This window comes from Chiloscyllium plagiosum, unplaced genomic scaffold, assembly GCF_037043375.1.
Source record: "Chiloscyllium plagiosum isolate Xiang-an unplaced genomic scaffold, Cpla_swu_hap1 HiC_scaffold_8, whole genome shotgun sequence".
Taxonomy (NCBI): domain Eukaryota; kingdom Metazoa; phylum Chordata; class Chondrichthyes; order Orectolobiformes; family Hemiscylliidae; genus Chiloscyllium; species Chiloscyllium plagiosum.
The window spans coordinates 38087577-38115318 of NW_028270146.1; the positions used below are offsets into that span (position 1 = coordinate 38087577).

The following is a 27742-nucleotide window of genomic DNA, read 5'->3' on the forward strand; positions in this document are numbered from 1 at the left end:
AGCTTGGATTTTTCACACTGGAGAGAAGAAGGGAGGGGACTTGATAGAGGTGTACAAGGTAATGAGAGGCATAGATAGATAGCCACAGAATTTTGGATAAGTGGTGCTGGAAGAGCACAGCAGTTCAGGCAGCATCCAACGAGCAGCGAAATCAATGTTTCGGGCAAAAGCCCTTCATCAGGAATAAAAAGACCAGAACTGGACACAATATTCTAAGTGTAGAGAGTGTAGTGCTGGAGAAGCACAGCAGGTCAGGCAGCATCCAAGGAGCAGGAGAATTGACGTTTTGGGCATAAGCCCTTCACCAGGAATGAGGCTTGGATTGGGGCTGAGAGATAAATAGGAGGGGATGGGGTTTGGGGAAAGGGAGCTGAGAAAGCAATAGGTGGATGAAGGTGGGGGAGAAGGTGATAGGTCAGAGGGGGAGTGATGGACATGTCCGAGAGCAGTACCGATTTGGAGGCTTGGTACTGGGATAATGTTGGGGGGGGGGGGGGGGGGGGGGAGGGAGAGGGGAAATGAGGAAGCTGTTGAAATCCACATTTATCTCGTGTGGTTGCAGGGTCCCAAGTGGAATGTGAGGCATTTCTCCTCCAGATGTCAGGTGGTAATGGTTTGGTGGTGGAGGCTGCATGTCCTTCACGGAGTGAGAGGGGGAGTTGAAGTATTCAGCCACAGGGCAGTGGGGTTGGTGGTGCGGGTGTCCCAGAGATGTTCTCTGAAGCAATCTGCAAGAAGGCATCCTGTCTCCTCGATATAGAGGAGACCACACCCGATGCAACGTTAACAAACGTCCACTTACATGACAATGTAATTTTTAAATAATTTCTGTGCTATCAAGTTATCAAAGTTAACATGTAGGACTGTAATTAATCAACAAGTGCACTGCAGGTTTTGGGCTGCTGGATTATAACTGGAGGACTGATAAACAAGTAGACACAGTGAGAAGAAAAAAGGAGCTTATTTGCTTTTAGACACCAGTAAGTTGTGCACTATCAGGCAAGAGAGATCACATCTGGAGTGAGACATAGCCCAAGTCAGCATATGTTTCGGGGAATTTAGAGGCAGTGTGGGAATTCAGTGCAGACAGCAGAGGTGATTTTGGTTTGCTTTTTTAGTTCATAATTTGTAAAGTTTTTTTACAGGATAAATTGAAACCCAGGATGAGGGGCCCAGCACAAAAGAAAGAGTGACATCACAGGAAAACTGTAAGTTGATTGGTTAGTAAAGGCTGTAATTGGACTATTATGAGTAACTTTCAGATTGAAAATAAATAAGTGAAATATTTATAGGCTACAAACTAAACAAATCAGTCATAAATCTTTAAAATAAAATTAAGAACTAAGAAAATAAAACAGAGATGCAGAGCCAGCCATGTGTTGTACCTACATGATGTGGGAGCTGTTAGACGGCATTGAATGAATAATTTTATTGTCCCATATATCTCAGAAAATACAGTGAAAAGTGTTTTGTCATCACAATCTGGAACCATTCTGAGTTGCAAAAAGAACGAAAAGAAATTACCTAAATAGAGTTCATCTTCTGTTCAAATTGAGTCTCGAGCACAGCCCCAGGGCTTCTGCAAGGTCTCTACAAGGTGCTCAGGGCCTCAAAGAATCACTGCTCTGGGTACAGCAATGATAACACTAATGCCCCAGGAGACTCTGGCTCTGCTACAGCTGCCAACATCTCGCCATTACTGCCAGGAGTCCCTGCTCTGGGCACTACCACCACCGCCACTGCCGCCTCCAAGAGTCTAGGCTTCAGGCCTACTGCAGCCAGGAGTCCCCACTCTGGCCATCACCACAAGTACACGCTCCAGGTCTACTATCACAAGGAGCCCCTGCTCTGGGCATTGTCACTGCTGCCAAGGGTCCTGATCTACGCTGCTGACACTGCAGTAGCCGCCCCACCGACACTGCTTCAACTCCAATGATGAAGTAAGAAAAGAAAACAAAGGTAGACGAAAAGGAGAGGAAAGGATGCTGTCAGCCTGAAGCGGACAGGCTCAGGAGCCCGAACACTATCTACTGTGCTGGCACCACTATCTTGAAAAGGTTGTGGTTTATACAATTTCCAACACAAGATGTGTTTGACCACATCTGTAGGAAGTGTTAGCAGCTTGAGGAACTCTGGCTCAGGGTTGATGAGCTGGAGTCTGAGCTTCCAACACTGCAACAGATGAGGGTGGGGGAAGAGTTACCTGGATGCTGTGTTTCAGTAGGCAGTCACTGTTTAGATTAACTACCTTGAATTCAGTCAGTGGTCAGGGACTGGAGTGTATAACTACAAGTGAGACAGATAGAGGGATCCAGGAAATAGTGCTGAAAGAGCCTCAGCCCTTGACTTTGTCTAATAGGTTTGAGATTCTTGCTTGTATGGACAAGAGCAGGGGTTTTAGGGAGGATGAGCAAACTAACAAAGCATTGCATTTACTGGAAACCATTCAAGAGTGGGGAGAAAACAGAACTGTAATTGTAATCGGAGATAGTACAGTAGCGGGAATAGATACTGTTCTCTGGCCAGGATCGAGAGTCCCAATGGTTATGTTGCCTGCCTGTTGTCTGGGTTCAGGATCCTTCACCTGGGCTACAGAGGTACTACAGTGGGAGGGGAAAGACCCAGTGTCATGGTCCAAGTGGTTAACAATGATATGGTTAGAAGAAAGAGGTCCTGCTGAAGGAATATGAGTAACTAAGGGCTAAATTAAAAAGCAGAACCAAACCAGTAATTTCCAGATTACTACCTTAACCATGAGCTTATTGGCACAGGGTCAACAAGATTAAAGACGTAAATGCGTGGCTCGAAGATTGATGTGGGAGTAATAGACAATAGGTGCAGGAGTAGGCCATTCTGCCCTTCGATCCAGCACCACCATTCATTATGATCATGGCTGATCATCCTCAATCAGTATCCTGTTCCTGCCTTATCCCCATAACCCTTGTTTCCACTATCCTTAAGAGCTCTATCCAATTCTTTCTTGAAAGTATCCAGAGACTTAGCCTCTACAGCCTTCTGGGGCAGAGCACTCCACACACCCACCATTCTCTGGGTGAAGAAGTTTCTCCTCAACTCTGTTCTAAATGGCCTACCCCTTATTTTTAAACTGTGTCCTCTGGTTCGGGACTCGCCCATCAGAGGAAACTTGCTTCCTGCCTCCAGAGTGTCCAATCCTTTAAAATCTTATACGCCTCAATCAGATCCCCTCTCAGCCTTCTAAACTCAGGAGTATACAAGCCCAGTCGCTCCAATCTTTCAATGTAAGATAGTCCTGCCATTCCGGGAATTGACCTCGTGAACCTACGCTGCACTCCCTCAATAGCCAGAATGTCTTTCCTCAAATTTGGAGACCAAAACTGCACACAATATTCTAGGTGTGGTCTCAACAGGGCCCTGTACAGCTGCAGAAGAACCTCTTTGCTTCTATACTCAATTCCTCTTGTTATGAAGGCCAGCATGCTATTAGCTTTCTTCACTGCCTGCTGTACCTGCATGCTTGCTTTTATTGACTGATGTACAAGAACACCTAGATCACGTTCTACTATCCAGATGTGTCGTAATTTCATCCTTTATAATTGACTCCAGCATCTTTCCCACCACTGAGGTCAGATTAACTGGTCTATAATTCCCTGCTTTCTCTCTCCCTCCTTTCTTAAAAAGTGGGACAACATTAGCCACCCTCCAATCGCAGGAACTGATCCTGAATCTATTGAACATTGGAAAATGATCACCAATGCATCTTTGATTTCTAGAGCCACCTCCTTCAGTACCCTGGGATGTAGACCATCAGGTCCTGGGGACTTATCAGCCTTCAGACCTAACAGTCTCTCCAATACCATTTCCTGGCAAATATAAATGGATGGGACATTGAATTCATGGGACATTGGCAACAGTACTGGGAAACGAGGGAGATGTTCAAATGAGATGAGCTCCAGCTGGATCATGGTGAGACCAGAGTCCTGGCAAATAATAAGTTCATAAGATATAAAAGTAGAATTAGGCCAATCAGCCCATTGAGTCTGCTCTGCCATTCGATCATGGCTGATAATGTTCCTCACCCCCATTTTGCTGTCTTCCCTCCATATCCCTTCAACTTATTACCAATTAAAAATCTGTCTAACTCCTCTTAAATTTGCTCATTGTCCAAGCATCCACTACACTTTGGGGTAATGAATTCCACAGATTCACAAACCCTTTGGGAGAATAGTTTCTCCTCAATTCTGTTTTAAATTTGCTACCCCTTATCGTAAGACAATGACCTCTCGTCCTAGAATGCCCCAAAAGGAGGTATCTGCTCCATATCTATTTTACCAACATCTTTTATCGTCTTTAATACCTCAATTCGATCTCCCCTCATGCTTCTAAATTCCAGAAAGTATAGGCCTAAACTGTTCAATCTCTTTTCAAATGACAAACCTCTCATCTCTTGGATAAATCTAGTGAATCTCCTATAAACTGCCTCCGATGCCACTACATCTTTCCTCAAATACGGGGACCAAATCTGTGCACAATACACCAGGTGCGGTCTCACCAATACCTTGTATAGTTGCAACAATACTTCCTTACTTTTATATTCTATGCCTATATCAATAAAAGCCAACATTCCATTCATTTTCTTTATTATCTTCTGTACATGTAAGCTAGTTTTCTGTGACTCATGAACAAGTACACCTAGATCCCGCTGTACTGGAGCACTCCAAAGTCTCTCCCCATTAAGATAAGGATTCCTTCCCATTTTTCGACCCAAATGCATGACCTCGCAATTATCCACGTTAAACACTATTCCACATTTTGGCCCACCCTCCTAATCTGTCTATATCCATTTGTAAGGTTCGAATCCTGTAGCACCCCACTAGTTACATCTTGCCATCCAGAACATAAACCATTTATCCCAACTCCGTGTCTTCTGTCCATTAGCCAGTCATCGATCCCTAATCCCTAATAAATTATCCCTAATCCCATATGATCCAACTTTGTGAATTAATCTTCTGGCTGGTAGAATGTTGTGAGTATCACAGAGATGTGGCTGCAAGGGAATCAGGGCTGCGAACAAAATATCCAAGATGTGTGTCCAGGAAAAGGACAGGCAGATAGGCAGAGGAGCGGGGTTACTTTGTTAGTAAGAAATTAAATATTAAACTGATGGCAAGAAATGATGTAGAGTCTAAAGGCTGTTTAGACAGAGTTAAGGAACTGCAATGGAACAAATAGGAGTTATGTAAATGCCTCCAAACCATACGTGGGGAAGAAAATAAATCAGGAGATAGAAAAGACACTATTAGAATAATCATGGTAGACAGGGAACATCCAGATCCAAAGAAAAGGAATTTGTGAAACAGATTTTTTTTGGGAAGCAGCTTTTGGTAGAGCCCATAGGAAACAGGCAATTCTGGATTTGGTGCTAATGTAAAGAGGCAGACTTGATTAGAGAGTGAAGGTGAAGGAACCCTGAGGGAGCAGTGACCATAATGCAATAAAATTCACCCTGCATTTTGAGAGGGAGGAGTTGAAATCAGATGTAACAGTACTTCAATTGTGTAAAGATAACTACAAAGATATGATGGCAAGAGTTGATTGGAACGGGAGCCTAACATGGATGTTAGTGGAACAGCAATCATAGGAGTTTTAGGGAGTAATTCAGCAGGCACAGCAGAAATTCATACCAAGGAAGAAAAAACATACCAAGTAGAAGACAAGGCAACCACGGCTGACAAGGGAGTTCAGGAAAAGCATAAAAGTAAAAAAAAAGCAATGTGGTGAAGATTAGTGGAAAGCCAGAGCGTTGAGAAGCCTTTAAAAACCAGCAGAGGATAACTAAAAAAGTAAGGCAGGAGAAATAGTACTGAGGACAAAGAATAGGTACTTTGCATCAGTCTTCACAGTGGAAGACATGATGGAGGCATACCAGAAGAGAGTTGGGATCAGATGTGAATGTAGTGGGCATCACTAAGGAGAAGACGCTAAGGAAATTGAAAGGTCTGAAGGTGGATAAATCATCGGACTGATGAGTTCTGAAGAAATTAGCTGAGGAGATTTTGGAGGTGATCTCTCAGGAATCACTAGAGTCAGGGGCATCCCAGAGGACTGGAAAATTACTAATATAATATAATACCCTTGTTTAAGAAGGGAGGGAGGCAGAAGACAGGAAATTATTGGCCCATAACCCTGACCTCAAACCATGGCAAGATTTTAGAATCAATTATTCAGGATCAGATTGCAGGGTACTCAGAAGTGCATGGTAAAATAGTTAAAAACCACACGACACCAGGTTATCATCCAACAGGTGGACTGTTGGACTATAACCTGGTGTTGTGTGACTTTTAACTGCACCCCAGTCCAACACCAGCATCTCCAAATCATGGTAAAATAGGGTTGAGTCAGTATGACTTCATCAAGGAGAAGTCATGCCTGACAAATTTGTTAGAATTTTTTTTTACAGAAGTAATGATCAGGTTAAGCAAAGGACAGCCAGTGGACGTGATCTGTTTAGACTTTCAGATGGCCTTTGATAAGATGCCACACAGAAGGCTGCTAAACAAGATTAGATCCAACGGTGTTAGGGGCAAGGTATGGCATGGATAGAGGATGGGCTTACTGGAAGAAGGCAGAAAGCGGGGATAAAGAGGTCTTTTTGGGATGACAGCTAGAGAGTAGTGGAGTTCCGCAGGGATCAGTGTTGGGACCACAACTATTCATGTTATAAATTAAATGTCTGAATGATGGAACTGAGGGCATTCTTGCTAAGTTTGTACATGACACAAAGATTGGTGGATGGATAGGTAGTATTGAAAACGCAAGGAGGCTGCAAAAGGACTTGGACATGCAAGGTGAGTAGGCAAAGAAGTGGCAGATGGAAAACAATGTATTAAAAAGTGTGAGAGTTATGCACTTTGGTAGAAAGAAGAGGTGTATACATTTTTCTAAAGGGGAAAGGCGTTTGAAATCAGATGTAACAGTACTTCAATTGTGTAAAGATAACTACAAAGATATGATGGCAAGAGTTGATTGGAACGGGAGCCTAACATGGATGTTAGTGGAACAGCAATCAAAGGGACATGGGAGTCTTGGTTCAGAATTCTCTTAATGTTAACAGGCAGGGTCAGTTAGCAGTTAGGAAGGCAAATGCAATGTTTGCATTCATTTCAAGAGTGTTAGAATACAGTTGCAGGAATGTACTACTTAAATAAGGTGCTGGTCAGACTGTATTTGGAATGTCGCCAGCAATTCTGGGTCCCATATCTAAAGATGGATTGCTGGCATTGGAGAGGTCCAGTGGTGCCTTACAAGAATGATCCCACGAATGAAGTGTTTGTCATATGAGGAGTAGCTGAGGACTTTGGGTCTGTATTTAATGGAGTTGAGAAGGATTGGGGGGGGGCGGTTCTTATTGAAACCTACAGATAGCGAGTTTTGAGAAGATTTGTAGCTCAGGTTGCGGTTCTGGATGTAAGTTTGCTTGCTGAGCTGGAAGGTTCATTTTCAGATGTTTCGTCACCATACTAGGTAACATCATTAGTGAGCATCCGGTGAAGCACTGGTGGTATGGTCCGCTTTTTATTTATGTGTTTAGGTTTCCTTGGGTCAGTGATGTCATTTTCTGAGGTGGCCATTTCCTGTGGTAATGTCATTTCCTGTTCTTTTCCTACATTGGACAAACAGGCAGAAAACTAGGCACCAAGATACATGAATATTAACTAGCCACAAAAAGACATGACCCACTCTCACTAGAACCTTTATTTACAAATGAGGAAGGATACCACTTTGACTGGGACAACACATCCATCCTAGGAGAAACCAAACAGAGACAAATGCGCAAATTCCTAGAAGCATGGTACTCCAACCAGAACTCTATCAATAAACACATTGACTTGGATCCCATTTACCACCCCCTGAGGAAAAGTACAGGAAATGACACCATTATAGTATCATCAGCCCAAGGAAACATAAACACATAAATAAAAAGCGGGCCATACCACTAATGTTTCACCGGAGGCTCACTGATGATGTTACCTAGTATGGTGACGAAACGTCTGAAAACAAACCTTCCAGTTCAGCGAGCAAAGTTTCATCCAAACTTACAATTACTGAGAGGCCTGGATAAAGTGGATGTGGAAAACATGCTTCCACTAGTAGGAGTGACTAGGACTCTAGGGCACAGCCTCAGAGTGAAAGGACAACCCTTTAGAACTGAGATGAGGTGAGTCTGTGGAACTCCTTGCCATAGAAGGCTGTGAAGGCCAAGTCATTGAGTGCATTAAAGCAGAGATAGCTAGATTCTTGATTGATAAAGGGGAATCAAGGATTATGGGGAGAAGGAAGGAAAATGGGGTGAAGGACTATATCAGCCATGATCGAATAGTGATGAAGACTTGATGGGCCAAATGGCCTAATTATGTTGCTATATTTTAGTCTCTTTGACTTCCGGTTTTAAAATAAGAACAGGAAATAAGTTGTACACATCTCCTGCTGCACGAATAAAATGTTTGTAACTGAGTTCACAAAGCATTACTTGGTAACGGACAACAAAAGGTTTTGTACCTAACACAATAGTTGCGTCATTTTCAGGAAATACATGTACATTAAGGTGAGGCAATCGAACATTCTTCCAAATAATGTCTACATTATGCCATTTGTTTTCTTTAATGATTCAGTTCCTTGGATATTTACTCCTATTGAATATGATATATTATTTTCAAGATTGCATACTCTGATAATAATTGGTAATGAAATACAGGTATTTTTCTCCTCACCTTAACAATATAAATTGACATAGAATATGCTAAACAAAGTATTTACATCACAGTTTTTGAAAATAATAGGGAGTCTAATTTTTATATAACATTTACAAATTCTAATTGCAGATTTTTTACAACCCTGATACATCACATCAATGAATCATAAATTTTAGGAAGTTTTGTATTTTAATGCCTATTATTTACTCAATTAGTTGAGGCAGAGGGTTTCAACAGTTAAAAATTTAGTACAGCTGGATTAGAAAACAGATTTGCAATGATGACTGTCCACTGATCCTTACTGGAAATACATATGTACATGAGATGAGGACAAGATTGAACTCATACATGATATCATTTGAATGATCAGCACTGTCATTCACTTTCAAGTCTCACACAAATGACTAAATGTAACTCTGGCAAAGTACTGAAGGGCCTCTGAAAGTATCTCAAAAAATTAGTGCCCTTAGAAGGGGAGAGTAGGAAAGAAAATTTATCAGAGGGGACAAAATATTGGCTCTCTCATGTGGAGTGAAAAATGAAAAGCATTAACCTACAAATTAGGCTAATGTAGTGAATCAGGATCAGTTTGATATGCAGAATCTGAATGCAATAACAACCACTTCATAAACCACATGCTCCAAAGGGCATCTGCACAATCACCAAGACGCTGTATTAGTGAGGCCCTGAAAGAATGGGATTCTGAAAGACCAACAAATATCCAATGGCCATCATAAAATATACTATAACCTGTGTACAACAGGATGAGGCAATATTCACATGAAACTTTTAAGTTGATGAAAGAACTGCCTTTTTATCTTCATGTTTTTACATTTGTGAAGATTTAAATCTTACCTTAAATTGGTTGCCATGGGTGAACCTCCAAGCCCAAATTCTAAGACTTGTTCAAGAACCCATAAGAAAAGTGCATCCACAGGAGGCAAAATACCAACTGCCCAGATGACAGGCAGAAATACAAAAATAATGTGCAAAATCTGATTTATTTGAAGCAGGGTTGGGTTTACTGTAAATCTGAGGAAAGAAAAAGTCAATTAACTTCAAAGCACTATTGTACAAGATACTTCAGCTATATACCTCACTATTCAAAATCCAATATCCAGATTCAGAAAGCCTACCATTAGTTAAATATTACAAGTAACTAAAATTTCCTCAAGACTGGAACATAATATTGATAAATTTATATGAGCAAGAATGGAATTCCAAGCTATTGATACATAATCAGAAGAGAGAGTCAACATTACACATTCTAATTCCTTTACCCGCAAAATTAGGTTTCTAAATTCCATCAATCTCCATGTTTAGAAGATATAAAAGCCAGCTCTTCTTTTGGAGCTGACTGGCTAATTTCACTTCTCTAGTGCAAGTAACATTAGGTCAACTGCAAATTAAGAGTCATACTCAACACATACAAACTTTCCTTAAAAATGAAAATGAAGATAATTTACTGAACCTTTTGTATTTAACCCCAGCTCATGAAAATTATTCAACTTTCTAAAACTCACACCATCAATATTTTTCACTGTCAGGCAACTGTCTGTGTGGAGGTTGCACATTCTCCCTGTGTTTGGGTGGGTTTCCTGTAGGTGTTCCAGTTTCCGCTGACAGTCCAAAGAAGGGGATTCCAGTCAGTAGACTTGGCGGCATGGTGGCTCAGTGGTTAGCACTGCTGCCTCACAGCACCAGGATCCCAGGTTCAATTCCAGCCTCGAGCGAATGTCTGTGTGGAGTTTGCACATTCTCCCCGTGTCTGCGTGGGTTTCCTCCCACAGTCCAAAGATGTGCGGTCAGATGAACTGGCCATGCTAAATTGCCCAGAGTGCTTGGTGCATTAGTCAGAGGGAAATGGGTCTGGGTGGGTTACTCTTCGGAGGGTCGATGTGGACTGGTTGGGCCGAAAGGCCTGTTTCCACACTGTTGGGAATCTAATCTATGAACTTCTATGATTCTATATTCAGGTTTGGTGGATTGGCCATGCTAAATTGCCCACAGTGTCCAGGGATGTGTAGATGAGATGGATTAGCTATAGGAAATGCAGAGTCATAAGGAAAGGATAGGGAGGTGGATCTCGGTGGAATGCTCTTTGGAAGGTCAGTGTGAACATGATGGGGCGAATGGCCTGCTTCCACACTAAGGATGCTATGATTTTAATATTTTCAAATACACAGCCCTAATTTGCAAGGAACTAAAAGCCATTTCGGAATTTAAACTAGACCAATACTAAAGAAAATCCAATTTTATTTTTTCTAACAATTTCTAAGTTGAAAAAAAATTCATACTTAAGTCACGTATCCAGTCATATCGTTAGTGGTATTTTTAAAAACATGAAAATTGGAATGCAAATTCACAATTGAAAATCAAGTCAAAATCTGAACCCAAAATTTAAATGTAGTCACTTAATTCAATTGTAATTCTACAACCAACTCCTCACCAAATCAAAGATTAAAAATTTTTTTACCTGTAAGCAAGATCCATTGCAATGAAAAGAAAAATGTAAAGTGGTCTGGTGAGTGCATTGATTTCATATGTATCTTGTGGTTGGAATGTGGCAGTCTCCACCGCAGTATTTATGATTAAAGAATATTCTCCAATGCACACTGTTACCCAACCAAAAACGAAGAGCACAAAAGTTGCCCCTGTGTTGGTATATAGTAGCATTAAGCTGTTAGGTAGTAAATAAAATGTTCCAAGGCCACATAATGCTCCAGCTAGGATGGAATGAAAAACTGTATTGATTAAATACTTTTTTCCAGGTATGATAAATTTTATTGTCTCTGGCCCAGCACAGCTGGAAAAATCAAATTCATCCTCATCTGCCAAAGTATTTTCAGATGGAAATATTTCAACTGTCACATTCTTTTGTCTGACCCATAGGCTCATGCCTTGGACAATGAAGGCTGCCAGCAACATCAATCCTGCAGCAAGGACTGATGCCCAACAATCGTTTAATATATTTAGTTGGTAAAGAACAGTCCCTACACCACCAAAAACCCATGGTATCAGAAACAAAATAATTTGGTTAACATAAATGTAAGGCGGAGCACAGTATCCAAGTTTGAAGCGTGGTCCTCCTAGTATCGTCTGTGGAAACCGTTTCCAAAAGAATTCCTGTTTGTAGTCGTTTAGTAGTGGAACATCTGGACCCATCCTGATTTTGCACAATTCTTATTTTGTTAATGTTTCCATAACACGATTTTGCCTAGGAATGTCAGAATTTGACAGTTAGGGATATAAACATTATCTCCACTATTATACCAAGTAAACAAGCACATAAAATTTGGCATCACGTTTTCATTACAATTCAAAGCAACAGTCTAGGACACATTTACATATGGTGGAGGCAAACATGTGTGTGAAAAAAACATTACCAAACATATTGACTCACTATTCAATGTACAAACATCCTAAAAAAAGCTGAAAGGTATTAAGTGCTGTGGGTAACTGAGAACCTGTAGTTAAGTTCTATGTTTGTTGTGATCCTGCTGCAACCCAAATGCAAAAACTAACTTATTTATGTAACACAGCAAATTTACTAAATTAGTATTTCAAACTGGTTCTGTTTTTCAGATGTTACCAATACTGAATGATAACCTTCACAAACATATTGAGCGATCACTTGCTTAAGATACAAGTAAAACCTCTTAATCCCATATAGTTGCATTAAATGTTTTTGAAATACCTCCCACAGCATCCACTCAAAATGTAAATATTTTATCCTTGATTAGCTTTTTTTCCTTTCTTGCCCCGAAAGAATTACTTTTTGCAGTTGTCTACACAATTATAATCACCACTTTACCTCCCCCTTGCCAAACATGGATTTTTAATTATTGCTAATATAGTCATAGGTACTACTCAGGAGTCTCAAATGTTCAGGCATGAAGTAATAGAAGAACAGGGGAAAATAATATAGTTTGAATTATTATTTGCTTTGAAAGACATTTGCTTTTTTATTTGAATAATTTGCTCCTGGAAGATAAGCTTCAACACAGGTTAGTTGTGCTGGGGAGCATTTTTCAGTGTTATAAATATACTCAATCTCTGGATTCTGTTCTGCCATTCAGTGAAATCATGGCTGATGTAAATCTCAATTGCCTACTTGGGCTTTCTGTCTTGCGTATAACAAAAATTCACCTCAGTCTTCAATGTTTCAACTAATCCAGTAGCAATGGCCATCAAAGGACATGCTCCTAATGTTCATTATTTTTGCGTAAAAATGCAATTTCTGATTTCATTCCTAAATGGCCTAATTGTATTTGAAGATCATTTTCCCTTGTAATAGATTCCCCATGTGGGAATATGGTTTATTTTTAAGATCCCCAATGATTTATATATTTTCGTAATATCTAACACTTTAACAAGTGTCCGTTCTGAGAAGAACCAGTGACTTGCAGTAATGTCACTGGTCTAGCAACCCAGAATCCCATGCTATTGTTCTAGGAATATGAGTTTGAATCCCACCATAGCAAATGACGGAATTTGAGTTGGTAATTCAGATAAAAACCTGGAATTCAAAGCTACCTTAATGGTACCATGTAACAGTGGATTGTTGTAAAAATCAATCTGATTCACTAATGTCCTTCAGTAAGGAAGTCTGCCATCCTCACCTAGTCTGGTCTACCTGTGACCACAGACCCATAACAATGTCAATGACTCCTAAATTTGGGATGAGTAATAAACAATGACCCAGCTAGCAATATCCATATTCCATGAACAAATAAAACAACAAGCCTCGAAGATTGACTTACTGTAATCATAATATCAAACATGATCAAAACGTTTCACACATTCTTAGAGTCATAGAGATGTACAGCATGGAAACAGACCCTTCGGTCCAGCCTGTCCATGCCGACCAGATATCCCAACACAATCTAGTCCCACCTGCCAGCACCCGGCCCATATCTCTCTAAACCCTTCCTATTCATATACCCATCCAAACGCCTCTTAAATGTTGCAATTGTACCAGCCTCCACCACATCCTCTGGCAGCTCATTCCATACACGTACCACCCTCTGCATGAAAAAGTTGCCCCTTAGGTCTCCTTTATATCTTTCCCCTCTCACCCTAAACCTATGCCCTCTAGTTCTGGACTCCCCAACCCCAGGGAAAAGACTTTGCCTATTTATCCTATCCATGCCCCTCATAATTTTGTAAACCTCTATAATGTCACCCCTCAGCCTTCGACGCTCCAGGGAAAACAGCCGCAGCCTGTTCAGCCGCTCCCTGTAGCTCAGATCCTCCAACCCTGGCAACATCCTTGTAAATCTTTTCTGAACACTTTCAAGTTTCACAACATCTTTCCGATAGGAAGGAGACCAGAATTGCACGCAATTTACCAACAGTGGCCTAACCAATGTCCTGTACAGCTGCAACATGACCTCCCAACTCCGGCACTCAATACTCTGACCAATAAAGGAAAACATACCAAACACTTTCTTCACTATCCTATCTACCTGTGACTCCACTTTCAAGAAGCTATGAACCTGCACTCCAAGGTCTCTTTGTTCAACAACACTCCCTAGGACCTTACCATTAAATGTATAAGTCCTGCTAAGATTTGCTTTCCCAAAATGCAGCACCTCGCATTTACCTGAATTAAACTCCATCTGCCACTTCTCAGCCCATTGGCCCATCTGGTCCAGGTCCTGTTGTAATCTGAGGTAACCCTCTTCACTGTCCACTACACCTCCAATTTTGGTGTCATCTGCAAACTTACTAACTGTACCTCTTATGCTCACATCCAAATCATTTATGTAAATACCAAAAAGTAGAGGACCCAGCACTGATCCTTGTGGCACTCCACTGGTCACAGGCCTCCAGTCTGAAAAACACCCTCCACCACCACCCTCTGTCTTCTACCTTTGAGCCAGTTCTGTATCTCTAAACCTGACACAAACACTATTCTTTCAAAATATACTTTATTTCCAATCCATCTGTGCCTCACAGTTATTAGTTGCAATTTGATAGCACAGCATTTAGAGCTATATAATATGATCGGGCAGAATCAGCATGGCTTCACAAAGGAGAAATTATGCATGCCAAATTTACTAAAATTCTTTGAGAAGGTATCAAGCTGGATTGGTTATGGGGAAGTAGTGGACCTAATACATTTGGATTTTCAGAAGGCATTTGATGATACAATATCACAGACTAGGCTACTTCATAATGGTGTTGCAGGTAGTAATTAACATAGACAGAAGACTGGCTAGTGTATAAGACAAGACTCAGAATAAGAGGAGTATTTTCAGCAATGGCAACCTGGAATGAGTGATCTGCAATAGGGATCACTGCTGTGCTCAAAATTACTTGCAATACAGGTATATGTTGATGACCCAGATGAGGAAATTGAACACACGATGGCCAGATTTGCAAATGATGCAAAAACAGGTGGGAAGGTAAATGATGAGGATGACACAAGGAGTCTGCAGAGGGATATAGATAGGTGATGGGTGGACAAAAATTTGGCAGATGGAATATAATGTGGTGAACTTTGAAGTTATCTATTTTTGGCAGGAAGAATATAGGAGTGAATATTTAAATGGAGAAAAACTGCAGAAACCTACAGAGCAGAGGGACTTGGGAGTCCTTGTCCATGAGGCACAAAAAGGTAGCATTCACATTCAGCAGATAATAGCAGAAGACAAATGGAATCAAGCCTTAATTTCAAAGGAAATGGAGTATAAAAGTAGAGAGGTTTTATTAAAACTATGCAAGGCACTTGTCAGTCCACAGCTGGATTACTGTGAATATCTGTGTACCACTTATCTAGGGAAAGCTATACTGGAGGCAATCCAGACAAGATTCACCAGTTTAGTACCAAATACGGAGGGAGGAGAGATTGATTATGTTGGGCTTGAACTCACCAGAATTGAGAAGAATAACTGTGACTTTATTAAAACATACAGGTTTTGGGGGACTTGACAGGGTAGTTGTGGCAACTTTTCCCTTACGGGAGAATCTAGGACCAGAGGGCATAATCTCAGAACATGGAGTCGCACATTTAAGTTAGAGATGAGAAGGAATTTCTTCTCTCAGAAGATCGTGAATCTTTGGAATTTTTTACTACAGAGGGCTCTCAAGGCTGGATCATCAAGTATATTCAGGGTTGAGATAGATTTTTAATCAATTAGGGAATCAAGGGTTATAGCAAAAAGATGGGAAAGTGGGGTTCAGAATTATCAGATCAGACATGATCTCGTTGAATAGTGGCACAGGCTTGCTGGGTTGAATGCCATTCTGCTCCTAAACCTTACAGCCTTATACTATGCTTTTTATCCATTGTTTATGTGACAGTCTGGGTATTGCAGCTCCCCCATAGAAAGGTGAAAACCACAATTTCCATGATGACTCTCACCATATGACATTTCCATTTGCCTCACCAGAGTTGAAGATCCTCAGCATCCAAGCCTGGAAAGAATGTTTAAGCAAAACCCAAGGCCAGCCTATAATGGTTGAAAGCTCTTACATCTATTTTATAGAAAGAGAGGAGTAGGTAATTTGGCCCTGCTTCACCATTCATTATGGTAAAAGTTGATTAGCCAACTCCAAAAATTAAACATTCTAGAGGTTAAATTACAGTACTGAGAAACTTAACCAGAAACCTCCTTTTCTATTTTGTCTTTTCCAATCCCCTTTAATTTTGGAGGGTATTCTTCACAAGTGTCAATATCTGTAGATATTCAGCCATATATGCATAATTTGGAGATATAATGGTCAAGGAAGCCCAATTTCCATTCAAATGCAGTTTAGTTGACTTCACTAAAAAGCAGTCAAGATGCAGAATCTAGACTTAATTTTCCTTCCTTACCCAATAGTCTGGGATCAATTTCAGCATCTCTACTTTTATGTTGGTTGAGATCAAAACACTAAGCAAAATCTAAGGATGAACATGGAATGCTAATGTTCTGCAAATCTCAGCTATAACAAGCAATTGAGGAACCAGTTAATGTGTTTACATACCAACTAGAAAGCATCTTGAATTGCCTAGTGATATAATAATTAATGTAAGTTTGCCAATTGCTTGACATTTATAGAAATGAATCACACCTAATATGTTTTCAAAATAACTATGATCTAATTTAAGTTTCATTTGCCTGATTCACTCTCTGTAAGGTACAAAACTTACATGAGCCAAGAGGACTTGGGAAGTAGCCAATGCTTTGGTTTACTACTAAAGCTTAACAGGGGTTAGTTAGCTCACCTAATAGCTAGCTGGCTTGAGATGCAGAGAACCCATTGGCATGGATTCAATTTGCATATTGGCCGAGGTTACCAGCCCCAATGTTTTGGCTTGTCTGAGGCTTGGTGATCCTCAGATTAAGAAACCACCAGTCATCTCTCTCGCTAATGAGATAGTAACCCTATGACCCAGTAGCACAATGGCGACTTTATCTAAAGCTGAACTGACAAAAGTTGGAAATAAGTATTGCACTACTCTTGTACTGTTGAGGGTAATGGCAACAGCTACTTAAGATTGAACCCAAACTTTCTGAGCACTCAGATCCCATCACTGAAACAGGGTAGCTTGTCAACAACCGATATAACCGTTACAAGTTCAGGATCTGCTGTAGATTACCTTGTTGAGTACAATACTTAACTTAAAAAACCTTAAGTTTTCCAATAAACTAGATATCTTTACCAGACAAAGGAGACATGCATTAACATACATTTAAGTCATGTCATTCGGAGCTACGCTCCAAGTGAAAGTCGGTATTGTAAATCAAAATTATACACGGAGGTCGACAATTTCATTGCAGTCCGGATAAGAGTAGGCAACAGGTTAATCACACGATTCTCGCAGATTGTATTTCACCAACATGAAGCAGCCCTAGTAAAGGGCAGACTGGCCTTACGGCTCAGTGGCCACTCTCGATGCCGTCGCTGCCGTGAACCCTCCCCTTCTCACCGCTACACGTTTCTATGGCACAGACCGTAAACAGTCAACACCGAACATACACAGATCGTTAAAATACCTCCGACAACTGCGCCGGACTCCCGCTCCGTTTCCTCCCGGACTGGCTCCCGACATTAAACACCAACGACTGCACCGTCCCCCGGACATTTTACACATTGGCCACTTAGCCAAGAATGCTGCCGCCAACGCGCATGTGCCTGACCTCTCACCACCTGCTCGATGACGTCATCAAGCGTGCGGGCGCCTGCGCCAGCGTCAGACTCTGGCCATTACAATCTTGGGGAAACGTGTGAGTATCTGAGTTGGACTATAACCTGGTGTTGTGTGATTTCTAACTTTGTACACCCCAGTCCAATACCGGCATCTCCGAATCATGATTTTTAGAGTAGTAATGTTTTAAACTACATAGTGTTAAGTAACTTCACTGGTGTATTCCCTTTTCAGATTTTATTTCTCTCTACCCCCCCCCCCCCCCCCATTATAACTTATAACATTTGTAAAGTTTATTCAGCGGTCATGGGATTCATTGACATTGATTACTTGTCCCCTCCCATCTCCAATTGACCTTGCAAAGGTGGTGGTAGACATTACAAAAAACACCTTTGACCACAAGTCCATCAGGAAGTGGTCAGCCCGTAGTGTCCTTGAGAACCTTCGGGAAAAGGAGAGGACGGATCCTTTTGAGCGGTTCCCTGGGCAGCCTATCAAAGTCATTTGGCAGAATGCTTCATCACCAGAACTTTCAAACAAGCACCAAGACATGGCTTGGCTGGTGGTGAGAAGGGCTCTGCTGGTGAGATCCTTTATGCAGGCCCGGATTCTCTGCCCCACCACATGCTGCCCTCGAAACGGCTATGGAGGGGACAAGACTGTCACACACCTCCTTCTGGAATCTGCCTATGCAAAGGAAGTCTGGAGGGGAATGCAATGGTGTTTGTTGAGGTTCGTCCCGAGCAGCTTTGTGACGCACACAGCTCCATGCTGTACGGTCTGTTGCCTGGGACGCACACCGAGACGAACATCAACTGTGCCTGGAGGATCGTCAACTCGGTGAAAGTTGCTCTTTGGTCTGTCCGAAACCTGTTGATCTTCCAGCTGAAGGAGTTGACCCCGACTGAGTGTTGCAGACTGGCACATTCCAAAGTCCAGGACTATGTGTTGAGGGATGCGCTGAAGCTTGGGGCAGCTGCCGCCAAGGCACGGTGGGGAAAGACCACCATGTAAGGTCTGCCTGCCTAAGAAGAACAGGGCGCCCACTCAGTAATTGTGCTCCGCTGACGCCTCAGCAGAATATCTGGGTAGTCAATGTACAGATTTGAACATAAGAATGATTAATTCTGATCTCTGTATGTAAAGAAATGGAATGTATACGTATGTATGGCATCATCAATTGTATAGAAATCTAAATAATTTTATGAATAAAGTATATTTTTGAAATAAAAAAATTACAAAAACATTGTGATTCTTCTCTGACCACTGTCTCCTGCTGGCTGACTGTCACCTACAGGACAAGCAGTTGGCTGGTAAGGGAATGTGGAAGCTGAACACAAAGTTGTTGATCCCAGGAAACATTGAGCAGCTGAAGAGGCATTATGCAGGTTTGAGAACTATGAAGCCCCTCTTTGAGTCTCCAGTGGACTGGTGGGAAACTGTAAAAGGGAACATCAAGAGGTTCTTCTTCCTCAAAGGTGTTCAGGAGGCGAGACAGAGGCGGGGAAACTGTCCAAACTCCAGGAAAGTATGCAGAATTGCTCCTGCTGCAGACGATGGGGGTTAATGTCACAGAGGACCTCCAGGAGATGAAGGGCCAGCAAGCCTCGCTCTTTGCCTCAGAGGCCTCCAAGGTATTCTTCCAGTCTAAGGTCCGCTCTGTGGAGCAGGATGAGAGGTGCCCACATTTCTTTTTCCAGAAGGTGCACGAGGAGAACTCTGTGCTCAGCAGCCTGAAGGAAGATGGCTCAGTATCGTCATCTTAGGCTGACATCATGAGGATCAGCAAATTTTTCTATGCCAGTCTGTGTGACTCAAAGCCAATTGACAGCGTGGACTCCCCGTCATTCCTGTCCTTTATCACTGAGGAGTAGACGACAGAACATGGGAGACATTGAACCAGCAGCTATCTCTGGATGAGCTGACCAAGGACCTTGAGTCCTTTGAAAAGAATAAAACTCCTGGAAGTGACAGCTTACCGGTCGAGTTCTAATCTGCTCTATGGGATTTGATTGCCAGGACCTGCTGGAAGTGTATGTCATAATGCTTCTGGCAGGTACCATGAGCAAATCCATGAGGAAAGGCATCATCACCCTCATCTTTTATTTCTTTCTTATCTTTCTTTTTCATACATGTTTAAGTGCATTGTTTGGTTTTAGTTAGTTCATATAAAGCCAAGTTTACAATGGCAGGGGACCTCAGACCAGTGGCATATGCCTCTTGCTTGATGTGGGAGCTTAGGAACGTGTCTGACGTTCCTGACTCTTACACTTGCAAGAAGTGTGTCCAGCTGCAGCTCTTGTTTGACTGCATGACGGCTATGGAGCTGCGGATGAACTCACTATGGAGCATCCGCGATGCTGAAGAGGTCGTGGATAGCATGTTTAGTGATCTGGTCACACCGCAGGTTAGAATTGCTGAGGGAGACAGTGAATGGGTGACCAAAAGACAGAAAAAGAGTAGGAAGGTGGTGCATGTGTCCCCTGCGGTCATTTCACTCCAAAACAGGTATACCGTTTTGGATACTGTTGGGGGAGATGGCTCACCAGGAGAGGGCAGCAATTGCCAGGATCATGGCACCGTGGCGGGCACTGCTGTTCAGAATGGCGGGAAAAAGACTCGTAGGGCCATAGTCATAGGAGATTCTATTGTGACGGAAGTAGATAGGCGGTTCTGTGGCCAAAAACAGGACTCCCGGATGGTATGTTGCCTCCCAGGTGCTCGGATCAGGGATGTCACCGATCGGCTGCAGAGCATTCTGAAAGGGGAAGGTGAACAGTCAGTTGTCTTGGTGTATATTGGCACCAACAATATAAGTAACAAATGAGTTGAGGTCCTGAAAGAAGAATTCAGGGAGCTAGGAGAGAAGTTAAAGAGGAGGACCTCAAAGGTAGTGATCTCGGGATTACTACCAGTGCCATTTGCTAGCCAGCGTAGAAATGAAAAATAGGCAGGATGAACACGTGGCTTGAGAGATGGTGTAGGATTGAGGGGTTCAGATTTGTTGGATATTGGGACTGGTTCTGGATGGTCCACATCTGAACCAGACCGGAACCAATGTCGTTGGGGGGTTTTTGTTACAGCTGTTGGGGAGGTTTTAAATTAATGTGGCAGGGGACTGGGAACCAGAAGAGAAAACAAGTAGGCAGCGAGATGGAGACTGTAAGAATCATGAAGATAGCATTAATAAAGGGAAGAGTAGGCAGAGAGCAGATGGGCACAAAAGAACAGATGGCCTGAAATGCATCTACTTTAATGCGAGGAGTATAGTGTGTAAGGCTGATGAACTTAGGGCTTGGATTGGTGCCTGAGAGTATGACGTTATTGCAATCACACAGACTTGGTTGAAGGAAGGGCATGATGATTGGCAACTAAATGTTCCAGGATATAGACATTTTAGACAGGAGAGGGAGGGAAGTAAAAGGGAGGTGGGGGGGGGGGTGGTGGAGTTGCATTGCTGGTCAGGGATGATATCACGGCTGTGGTAAAGGAGGACATTATGGACGTCTTGGGTAATGCGGCATTATGGGTGGAGCTGAGAAATAAGAAAGGTGCAGTTACATTGTTGGGGCTGTATTACAGGCCTCCTAACAGTGAGCATGAGGTAGAAGAACAAATAGGTAAACGGATTATGGAAAGATGTAGAGGCAATAGGGTTGTGGTGATGGGAGATTTTAATTTTCCCAACATTGACTGGGATACACTTAGCATTAGAGGTCTGGATGGGGTAAAATTTGTAAGAAGCATCCAGGAGAGTTTTCTAGAGCAGTATGTCAATAGTCCAATGAGGGAAGGAGCCATGGGTGAGAGAATGGGTGAGATTCTGAATGATTACTTTGCATCAGTGTTCACTGAGGAGAGGAACATGATGAATCTTGAGATTAGAGATAGAAGTTTGATTAGTCTGGATCACGTTGACATATGTAGGGAGGATGTGTTGGGTAGGTTAGAGGTTATTAAGGTGGACAAACCCCCAGGACTGGATGGGATCTATCCCAGGTTGCTGAGGGAGGTGAGAGAGGAAATAGCTGGGGACCTTACAGTCATCTTTGTGGCATCCTTAAATACAGGTGAGGTGCTGGAGGACTGAAAGGTTGCTCATGTTGTCCCCCTGTACAAGAAGGGTAGTAGGGATATTCTGGGTAAGTACAGACCAGTGAGCCTGATGTCAGTGGTGGGAAAGTTGCTGGAGAGGGTACTGAGGGATAAGCCCATTCTTTTCTAAATATAAATAGAGCCTATCAGTGATAGGCAACATGGTTTTGTGCGGGGGAGATCGTGCCTTATCAACTTAATAGAGGTTTTTGAGGAAGTGACCAAGTTGATAGCTGAAGGAAGGGCTGTTGATGTCATATGCATGGGCATTAGTAAGGCATTTGATAACGTTCCCAATGGTAGACAAATGGAGAAAGTGAAGTTCTATCTAGGTGGTTAAAGAGCGTTGAGCAACAGGAGACAGAGAGTAGTAGTTGAAGGGAGTTTTCAAAGTTTGTGCGAAGATTTGTAGCTTGGGTGCTCGTTGCTGTGGTTCTGTTCGCCGAGCTGGAAGTTTTTGTTGCAAACGTTTCGTCCCCTGGCTAGGCAACATCATCAGTGCTTGGGAGCCTCCTGCGAAGGGAGTTTCTCGAAATGGAGAAAGGTGACCAGTGGTGTTCCACAGGGGTCAGTGTTGGTGCTACTGTTGTTTCTAATATACATAAATGATCTGGGAGAGGGCACTGCTTGTAAGATCAGCAAGTTTGCAGATGACACGAAGATTGGTGGAGTAGCAGAAAGCATAAGAGACTGTCAAAGAATACAGGAGGATATAGATAGACTGGAGAGTTGGGCGGAAAAATGGCAGATGGATCAGAGTTTGGGAGAAGATTTGTAGCTCGGGTGCTCGTTGTTGTGGTTCTGTTCGCCGAGCTGGGAATTTGTATTGCCGACGTTTTGTCCCCTGTCTCGGTGACATCCTCAGTGCTTGGGAGCCTCCTGTGAAGCGCTTCTGTGATGTTTCCTCCAGCATTTATAATGATTTGTACCTGCCGCTTCCGGTTGTCAGTTCCAGCTGTCCGCTGCAGTGGCCGGTATATTGGGTCCAGGTCGATGTGCTTATTGATTGAATTTGTGGATGCCTCTAGGAATTCCCTGGCTGTTCTCTGTTTGGCTTGTCCTATAATAGTAGTGTTGTCCCAGTCAAACTCATGTTGCTTGTCATCTGCATGTGTGGCTACTAAGGATAGCTGGTCGTGTCATTCCGTGGCTAGTTGGTGTTCATGGATGCGGACCGTTAGCTGTATTCCTGTTTGTCCTATGTAGTATTTTGTGCAGTCCTTGCATGGGATTTTGTACACTACATTGGTTTTGCTCATGCTGGGTATCGGGTCCTTCGTCCTGGTGAGTTGTTGTCTGAGAGTGGCTGTTGGTTTGTGTGCTGTTATGAGTCCTAGTGGTCGCAGTAGTCTGGCTGTCAGTTCAGAAATGTTTTTGATGTATGGTAGTGTGGCTAGTCCTTTGGGTTGTGGCATGTCCTCATTCCGTAGTCTTTCCCTTAGGCATCTGTTGATGAAATTGCAGGGGTATCCGTTTCTTCCAAACTTTGAACACCTACAGGCGAGAGACGCTAAGACAAGCCAGGAAATGGTAATCCTGTGCCAAACGCCTAAGCGCCACATACGAACAACTCCGGTTCCCGCACGAATGCCGAAAGAATCGAATCCTTCCACCATGTGTCAGATACAGACCACCAGTCAACAACCCACAAGCCAGGGACACAGCCAGACAGAACGGATTCAGGATGATCCAGGTAATGATTACAGACGCACACAACAGACTTCACAAATACAGACAAGAAATTGCGCGCCAAAAATCGTTAATTTCAAAAACCACCAATCAGGAATGGACCCGGACCATAGAACAGGCTGTCACCATAAGACAGAACAGGACCACACACCGCAAAAAAATGGCACTAAAAGAAAAAATGGCCAAACTAACACACAACAGAGAGGACACCACAACACACACCTGGATTAGAAACCTCTCCCACAGACAGCTCACAGAGCGGAAAGAACAATACTGGCTAAGGAACTCAACTACAACCACAGGGACACCAAGACAGCAGACTTCCTAGCAGCACTAGAATGCACACTCAGAAACAATGGACTGACAGAAGAGACACAACAAACAGTGAGACAAAGTATCATACCCATGATAACAAGGAAAAGACAAACACATAACCTCAACACCAAGGAGAGGGAAGCACTAAAAGCACTAAGAAACGAGAAGAACATAATCATACTACCAGCAGACAAAGGCAGAATGACGGTCATCCTGGACAAAGCAGAGTACATCCAAAAAGCGCAACAACTACTTGCAGATACCAACACCTACCAAAAGAGGGAGTTTGACCCCAGGCCACAGCTCGCCAATAGGATAAACAACACACTGAGGAACCTACAAAAAAACGGACAGATAACCAGGTTTGACCTAGAGAGAATGAAACCTGAAAGCAACAACACCCCCAGATTCTATGGACTACCTAAAGTGCACAAATCAAACATCCCATTCAGACCCATAGTATCACTACCAGGGACACCATCACACAAACTGGCTAAAGAACTACAGCAGAAACTGAAACACCTGATCAGCGGATCCAGACACTCTATACAGTTAACACAGGAATTCTTGAACATCATCAGAAATATACACATAGACAAGGAAGAAACTATAGTCTCATTCGATGTAATGGCACTGTTCACCTCTATCGACAAAACCCTAGCCAGAGAAACAATAGCCAACCTGCTGGATATACAGAACAGACAACAAGACGGGGAACCTATCAACAAAGACTGCATACTCAAACTACTGGACCTGTGCCTCACAACACACTTCACATTCAACAACCAAATATATGAACAAATCAACGGCACACCCATGGGCTCACCCATCTCTGGACTCATAGCAGAAGCGGTAATGCAAAGGTTAGAACAAACAGTCTTACTGCAAATTCAACCCAAACTCTGGGTCAGACATGTAGATGATACCTTTGTAATCATTAAAAACACAGAAATAGAGAACACACACCGGATCATCAACGCCACACTCACAGGAATCCGATTCACTAGAGAGGAAGAAAAGGACAACCAACTCCCATTCCTAGACGTGATGGTACAGAGAACACCTAACGGAGAATTCACCACAAAGGTATACAGGAAAGCCACGTACACAGACCAAGTCCTGGCCTATTCGCAGAACCTGTGCCTCCGCACTCACCTGGGCCATCTTCCACTTCATGTGGAAATCAAAGGTGGACTGGGTCCGAAGGGACACGATGTACAAAGATCTGGGCAATGGGGGAAAGAAACACAACCAATCCCACCCTCACCCTGATGGCCACCTTTGTGTGTAGCTGTGTCAAGCTGTGCATGGATCCCCGGTACGCAAACACCAAGTGTTACTGCGTACTGAGGTTCTACCTACCCCCGGTGTTGGGAAAGATGGGCCTAGCCTCGCTGCTGTGGAACACTCCAAGTAGATGGACTGTTCCATATCACCTATCCTTCGTGGAGAAATTTGTTAAAAAAACACCTTTGATCACAGATCCAACACTTAGTGGTCAGCACTTAATGTCCCCAAGACTCTTCAGGAAAAGGAGAGGGTGGATCCTGTTGAGCAGTTCCATGGGCAAACTGTCGAAGTCATTTAGCAGAATGCCTCATCACCAGAACTTTCCAACAAGCATCAAGATAGGGCCTGGCTGGTGGTGAGAAGGGCTCTGCCTGTGAGGTCCTTTATGCACGCCCGGACTCTCTGCGCCATGCACACTGCCCTCGAAGCGGCTGTGGAAGGGATGAGACTGTCACACACCTCTTTCTGGAATGTGCATATGCAAAAGAAGTCTGGAGAGGAATGCAATGGTGTTTGTCAAGGTTCGTCCCAAGCAGCTTCGTGACGCGGGACTCCATGCTGTTCACCGGGACGCACACTGAGACGAACATCAACTGCGCCTGGAGGATCATCAACTCAGTGAAAGATGCTCTTTGGTCTGCCCGAAACCTGTTGATCTTCCAGCTGAAGGGGTTGACCCTGACTGAGTGTTGCAGACTGGCACATTCCAAGGTCCAGGACTATGTGTTGAGGAACACGCTGAAGCTTGGGGCAGCTGCCGCCAAGGCACAGTGGGGAAAGACCACCGTGTAAGGTCCTTCTGCTGAAGAATAACAGGGGTCCCATTCAGTAATTGGGCTCCGCTGATGCCTTAGCTAAATACGAAGAGGCTGATTGGTTAACATACAGAATTGTAAATACCAATGACTCAGTCTGTTCGCTGTATATAAAGACATGTAAAGTATACATCTGAATGGCATCACCAATTGTACAGGTACCAAAGATTTCTATGAATAAAGTATATTTTTGAAATAAATTAATTAAAAAATTGACTTGAATTTTCCAAACTTTATAATCACAGAATCATTCTATTATGTTTGATTCAGAGGTGACTCAAAACAATTTCAAATATCCTTCCTAGCATTGTACACTTGTTGTAAGCCCAAGGAATTCTACAGTTTCTATCCCCTTGGTGCGATATCACTGAAAAGCCTTAGTGTCCCATTCCCATTGCATCTCTGCAAGTGCTACTCTAAGTTTTATTTTGTCACTCAGCATTTAGTGTGGACTTTGGAATAGGTACAGACGCAATACAGTTGAGACTGGACAGACCAAAGAGCTCCTCTCACTGAAATGATGGTCTTCTGGATATAATTGATCTTTTTCTCTGTGTCCCCCTAGGATCACACTGCAGCACAGAGGAACTACGAAGAGCAGAGGAAAATCACCTATATAGCATGTTCAAAGAGAACAGGTACCCAATGAATGCAGTCTGCCGATTTCTCACCCACAATCCCACCAACACATTAAAACAGCAACTAAACGACCCTTTACAAACAGTAAGCAAGATGAACATCATAGACAAAATACCTTGCCAGAACTGCAACAAACACTGCATTAGACAAACAGGCAGAATACTAGCCAGCAGGATACATGAACATTAACTAGCCACAAAAAGACATGATCCACTATCACTGTGGAAAAGACGATGGATGAAGACTCGCCATCTGAGGTAGTTTGGGCTGAGGTTAGGAATAGGAAAGGTGAGGTCACCCTGTTAGGAGTTTTTTACAGGCCTCCTAATAGTCCTAGACACGTAGAAGAAAGGATTGCGAGGATGATTCAAGAGAAGAGTGAAAGTAATAGGGTGGTTGTTATGGGGGACTTTAACTTTCCTGATATTGATTGGGAAAGCTATAGCTCAAGTTCGTTAGATGGGTCAGTGTTTGTCCAATGTGTGCAGGAGGGTTTCCTGACACAATATGTAGATAGGCCAACAAGAGGTGAGGCCATACTGGATTTGGTTCTGGGTAATGAACCAGGCCAGGTGTTAGAATTAGAGGTAGGTGAGCACTTTGGGGACAGTGACCACAATTCGGTGACTTTTACTCTAGTGATGGAGAGGGATAAGTGTGCACTACAGGGCAAGAGTTATAGCTGGGGGCAGGGAAATTATGATGCGGTGAGGCATGACTTAGGATGTGTGGCTTGGAAAAGTAAGCTTCAAGGCAAGGGCTTAATTGATATGTGGAGCTTGTTCAAGGAGCAACTATTGAGTGTCCTTGATAAGTATGTACCCGTCAGGCAGGGAGGAAAGGGTCGTGTGAGGGAGCCGTGGTTTAATAAGAAATTGGAATCCCTTGTTAAATGGAAGAGGGCGGCCTATGTAAAGATGAGGCATGAAGGTTCAATTGGGGCGATTGAGAGTTATAAGGTAGCCAGGAAGGACCTGAAGAGAGAGCTAAGAGCAGCAAGGAGGGGACATGAAAGGTCCTTAGTTGGT

The 27742-nt window shown here is 42.9% G+C and overlaps 1 protein-coding gene and 1 long non-coding RNA gene across 5 annotated transcripts in view; one reads left to right on the top strand and one right to left on the bottom strand.

Annotated features, from left to right (window-relative positions):
• pcnx4 (pecanex 4) overlaps positions 1-17842 on the bottom strand; it is a 42527-nt gene extending 24685 nt beyond the window's left edge. The window contains exons 1-3 of one of the 2 annotated variants that reach the window (XM_043697265.2): positions 17720-17842; positions 11209-11949; positions 9588-9764 (exon numbers count right to left, since the gene is read on the bottom strand). In XM_043697265.2, coding sequence (XP_043553200.2) covers positions 9588-9764; positions 11209-11897 — 866 coding nt within the window. In that variant the 5' untranslated portion in view covers positions 11898-11949; positions 17720-17842. Of the gene's footprint in view, positions 1-9587; positions 9765-11208; positions 11950-17413; positions 17566-17719 lie in introns of those variants that run through there. The other variant, XM_087989717.1, reaches the window with a different exon arrangement.
• LOC122553476 (uncharacterized) overlaps positions 17824-27742 on the top strand; it is a 48909-nt gene continuing 38990 nt past the window's right edge. The window contains exons 1-2 of one of the 3 annotated variants that reach the window (XR_015757873.1): positions 17895-17950; positions 26641-26713. This is a non-coding gene — a long non-coding RNA (uncharacterized LOC122553476). Of the gene's footprint in view, positions 17951-26640; positions 26714-27742 lie in introns of all 3 variants that reach the window. The other 2 variants (XR_015757875.1, XR_015757874.1) reach the window with 2 other exon arrangements.